The sequence below is a fragment of the Macrobrachium nipponense genome, chromosome 20 (assembly GCF_015104395.2).
Source record: "Macrobrachium nipponense isolate FS-2020 chromosome 20, ASM1510439v2, whole genome shotgun sequence".
NCBI lineage: Eukaryota > Metazoa > Arthropoda > Malacostraca > Decapoda > Palaemonidae > Macrobrachium > Macrobrachium nipponense.
Genome location: NC_061089.1, coordinates 23,487,518 through 23,493,132, shown reverse-complemented (window position 1 = coordinate 23,493,132; position 5,615 = coordinate 23,487,518). Strand labels below are relative to the sequence as shown.

The 5,615-nt window shown below is 34.7% G+C and overlaps 1 protein-coding gene across 1 annotated transcript; it reads left to right on the top strand.

Annotated features, from left to right (window-relative positions):
- The first annotated feature begins 1,413 nt into the window (after window positions 1–1,413).
- On the top strand, window positions 1,414–2,229 carry LOC135219887 (myosin heavy chain, clone 203-like). Its single transcript, XM_064257042.1, has one exon. It carries the CDS (start codon window positions 1,414–1,416, stop codon window positions 2,227–2,229), a length of 816 nt encoding a protein of 271 aa, XP_064113112.1.
- Window positions 2,230–5,615: the final 3,386 nt, after the last annotated feature.

The following is a 5,615-nucleotide window of genomic DNA, read 5'->3' as shown; positions in this document are numbered from 1 at the left end:
TCCGTCCTGATTTCGTTCTCGTCCACTGGACAGTGGTTTCGATCCCATGAGGGGACGAAATTATTATCACTAAAAATTCCCCTTCGGTACATATATGAAAATATATCAATTCCGAAGTAGAGTGAATTAGGTATTAAAGGACATTTGTAGCTCGAATGATTTATATGAATCATGGTTTATGTGATAAAAATTCATATATATTATATATATATATATATATATATACACATATATATATATATATATATAGATATACATATACTATATATATATATATATATATATATATATATATATATATATATAAATATATATATATACGTAATGTACGTATGTATGTAGAGAGAGCCGTGAAAGAGAGAGTGAAGACTGGGTATATTATGGTAATAATAGTTATTATAATAATAATAATAATTTGCATTATATATATATATATATATATATATATATATATATATATATATATATACATGCATGTAGTACGTATGTAATAGAGAGAGAAAGAGAGAGAGAGAGAAGACTGGTTATATAATAATAATAATAATAATAATAATAATAATAATAATAATAATAATAATAATAATAATAATAATAATAATAATAATAATAATAAATATGATAATTAATAATAATAATAATAAAAATAATAATAAAAGTTATTATATATAGTATGTATGTATGTAGAGACAGAGAAAGAAAGAATACTGGATAATAATAATAATAATAATAATAATAATAATAATAATAATATAATAATAATAATAATAATAATAATAATAATAATAATGACTGTATTATCATTACTATATAGTAACAATAATGGTAAGGCGTCAAAAATTAATCCCCAATACTAAATTCAACGTCAGTAAACTTGAAGAGAAAATAAAGAAGGAAAATAAAAAGAAACTCGTTTCAGAACATCCGAGGAGAATACTGGACTGGAAAAATAAAAGTAATTAATGATTTCAGTTGAGGCAAAGTTGAAAGGGTGAAGATAATCTCCTACGCGAATTCTTATGTCGAAAGAAAGACTTCAGTCAAAAGCTTCTTGCTCTGGGAGCAAGAATCCTTCTTCATCCAAACACGAAGAAGAAGAAGAAGAAATACTCGGAGCCGAGCCGGGAAAGAGGCGCTCCGAGGCCGGCGCTGGAGCCTTCCTCGAATCGAAAGAAGCCGCCGCTCATCAGTCAGTTGTAGAAACTAGGACTATTGACAGCTGACATATTTGGGTAACATTAATCATTATGATGTTTGCTCCACTTATTGTAGCTTTTTGTGCACTTGCAGTTGTGGCCTGTGGTTTGTTTAACTCAATTGTTGAGGACCTAATGACGCTCAATTTGGCTGAAGGACCTTCGAGTGTATCACAGATATTTATCTTATAGCTGTGGGAATCTGTTCATCCAGAACTTGATGATGAACAAACCTTTGGACGCCAGCCAAGCCGTCGCCCCATCACTTGTATGGTGTGGCCTTGTTGGCTGGCCTGGCGGTAGCTGCTTACCGAAAATACCAGCAAAAGGAAAGTACATTCACGGACTGGAAAAAGATCTGGAATCGCAACGAACCGAGGTGGCCAGACTGAGAGATCGTCTGGAAACGCAAGAAGAACGACATGCAAAGACAGAGGAACACCTAGACGAGATGACCCGAGACATTCAATTGTTGGAACACCAGCGAGGACGTTTGGAGGCTGAGAAACAGATGCTGGAAGAGTTTCTGGAAAAGAGTAAGCTCCAGGAAAGTGAAATGGAACGTCTCTTGAAAGGAGCTAGGGAGCAGAACGAGTTTCTGCAAAATGAAATTGTGGAGAAAAATCTTATGATTGAACGGAACGCAGTTGAAAGAAAAGAAATGGAAAGTCGTTTGGAAGAAGAAAAGAAAGCAAGAGACAGAGAAATCGAGACATTGGAAAAGGGGCTGAGAAGTCGTTTCCAGGACACGATGGTGACGAAGGAGAGAGAGCTGGAAAGCGCTCTGAAGGAGGGAACCGAGCTCTCCTTGAGATTAAAGGAATCTGAAGCCACCAATCGAGTGTTGGCTTCGGAGAACAAATACTTCAAGACGGCCAATGACGAACTGAGAGAAGCTCTGGAAGAGAAAGAGAAAGAGGGCGACCATCTGAAGAATTCGAAAGAAGCTTTTACACGAGAAATTGCTGGGCTACGACAGAAGAATGCCGATCTCCAGAAGCAAATCGAAAATGGAGAGGAAATAAAAACATTTTGAATGAAGAAGTCAGCAGATGAGAAATTGGGTAGCTGAACTAGGAGGTCAAATGCCAAGATGGAGGAGGAATTGGCTCATAAAGAACTGGAAGCAAAGTCGACGAAGAATTCTCTAGAAAATGCAGAAGAAAATAACAAAATTTTAAATGAAGAGGTTCAGCAGATGAAAAATTGGATAGCTGAACTAGGAGGACAAAATGCCAAGATGGAGGAGGAATTGGCCCGTAAAGAACTGGAAGTAAAGTCGATGGAGAATTCTCTAGAAAATGCAGAAGAAAAGAACAAACTTTTAAATGAAGAGGTTCAGCAGATGAGAACTGGGTAGCTGAACTAGGAGGTCAAAATGCCAAGATGGAGGAGGAATTGGCCAATAACGAACATGAAATAAACTCTATAAGAATTATTTAGAAAATGGAGAAGAAGTGAACAAAATCTTAAATGGAGAAGTTCAGCAGATGAGGAAAGATTGGGTAAGCTGAACTAGGAGGGTGGAAAAAAGGCCAAGTTGAAGAAGATGTTAGTGGTAATAAAGAAACAGGAAGTAAATTCACTGAAAGCAGCTCAGCTGGATTAGAAACTGGATAGCTGAAGTCGAAGGTGAAAAGGCTGAAATGAAGGAAGAGTTAGCTAAGAGGGACCAGCAAGTTGACTCTACTGATGAACTGTTTAGAAAATGAAGGAGAGAAAAACAGACTTCTGAATGAAGAACTCGAGCAGATGAAGATGCGGCTGGCTCAATTGGAAGCCATGAATTCAGATATTAAGGGTGTATTGACCCAAAAAGAAAAAGACATTATGTCCATGACTAATGCTCTAGAAACCGAAAAAGAGAGGAATAAAGAATTAAGGAAAAACTTGCTGAAGCAACTTGAAAGACTTGATCACATAGTATCATTGACCTGAACCATGGATAAATGATTTAGATTTGATTGACAACAAAGGGTCACTACCTTCCGCCAAAGTTGGAGATAGTGTGAACCTTCAAGTGCTGCAAGATCAAAGGCATAGACATGGGAGGTAAGAAATGAAGTTTCCCTTAACTTGAGAGCCAACAGCTGTTTTGGAGGAAGGAGGACCAGCTCTCAGGATGAGAGCCAACAGCTGTTTCGGAGGAAGGAGGGCCAACTCTCAGAATGAGAGCCAACAGCTGTTTGTAGGTTGGAGGACAAGCTCTCAGGATGAATACTAAAGGAAACTAGGAAGAGACAAAAGGAGAAACAGACTCTGATTCCACAAAAATGTGGAGGACTTTGACTCGTCACTAGGTGGTGATGGACACTGCTGTGCGTGTTCCAGAGGAGCTGCAATCTTCTTGGCCCATTCGATGGGATTGACTGCAGGATGGGTGTTCACTGCTGCTCCCCCCAGCAGCAACCAGCAACGGGAGGTCCCCCCTACCTCCCCACACACCCATCCTCCAATCAACTCCATCGATTGGGCCAAGAAGATCGCAATGCCTCTGGAACATGCCGCAACATCATCAACTGGTGATCAGTCAGTCAGAATCCTTCATATGGGCTGTTTCTTTGCAGCTGTGAAGACAAGTCTTGTGATCGGCCTTTTCAACAGGCATCCATGAAGATTCTCTCGTCTCCGTGACGGAGGAAGGAGGACCAGCTCTCACGATGAGGGCCAACAGCTGTTTGGAGGAAGGAGGACCAGCTCTCAGGATGAGAACCAACAGCTGTTTTGAGGAAGGAGGACCAGCTCTCAGGATGCGAGCCAACAGCTGTTTGGAGGAAGGAGGACCAGCTCTCAGGATGAGAGCAAACAGCTGTTTGGAGGAAGGAGGACCAGCTCTCCACAGCTGTTTGGAGGGGCACAGGACCACCCCCTTCTCCTGCCGCATGATACCCTCTGGAGTGGGTATTAAACCAATCACATATCTGAGCAGCAGGCAACCTCTGGTGCGGCGTGAAAACCCGTAAGTTAATGCCTTCTACTCCATATGTGAATTGGGTTATGCATTGCAAGGTCCATCTTTTGTATATACTGCAGTGGCAACCTCTGGCGTGGCGTAAACACCCGTAAGTTAATGCCATTGTATATATGCAAAATATGGGTCATGCAATGCATAATGGATTGAATACTTTCATATACTACTGTGGCAACCTCTGGCGCGGCGTAAAAACCCGTAAGTTAATGCCTTATGTAGTATGTGCAAAATATTTGATCCCAGAGTGGCAGGGGAGAAGACTACCCTCTCTTGGCTAGCTGGTGGAGCTGAGGATCGGGAAGGGCCCATCCCTGGCTAAAATAAACCCCGATACCAATGACGCTCCACTGGCGAGGATGCCCCAGGGGTGAGATCACTCAAGATTGCAAAAGGCCCATATCATATATATATATATATATATATATATATATATATATTATTATATATATATATATATATGTATATATATATATATATATGATATATATATATATAAATATATATATTATATATATTATAATATTATATATATATATATATATATATATATATATAGATATCTATATATATATGTACATATATATCTATATATATATATATATATATATATATATACGTAAATATATATATATATATATATATATATATATATATATATATATCATATATAGATATATATACATATATATATATTATATATCTATATATATATATCTATATTATATATATATATATCATATATATACATATATATATATATATATATATATATATATATATCTATGTATATATATGTATATATTGTATCCATATATATATATATATATATATACATATATATACATATATATATACCTATATATATATATATATATATATATATATATATATATATATAATCTATATACCTAATAAAATAATCATATATATATATATATATATCTATATATATATATATATATATATCATAAATATATATATATATATCTCTATCTATACTATATATATGTATATATATATGTGTATATATCTACTTATATATAGTATATACATATCTATATATATATATATATCATATATACTATATATACTCATATATATATATATATATTTATGTCTATATATATATATATAGATATATATGTATGTATATATACTGTAGTATATGATACTATATATATGATATATCTATATATATCTATATCTATATTATATATCATATATATATATACAATATATATATATATCTACATAATATATATATATATATATATACATATCTATACCACAACACATATATATATATATATATAGATACATATATGTATATATGAATAATTATCACATCGAACCGTGATCCATTTTTATATCAATTCAAGCTAAATGTCCTTTATTATCTAAATTCACTTTACCTCCCCAAATGATATATTTTCATATATGTTACCGAAGGG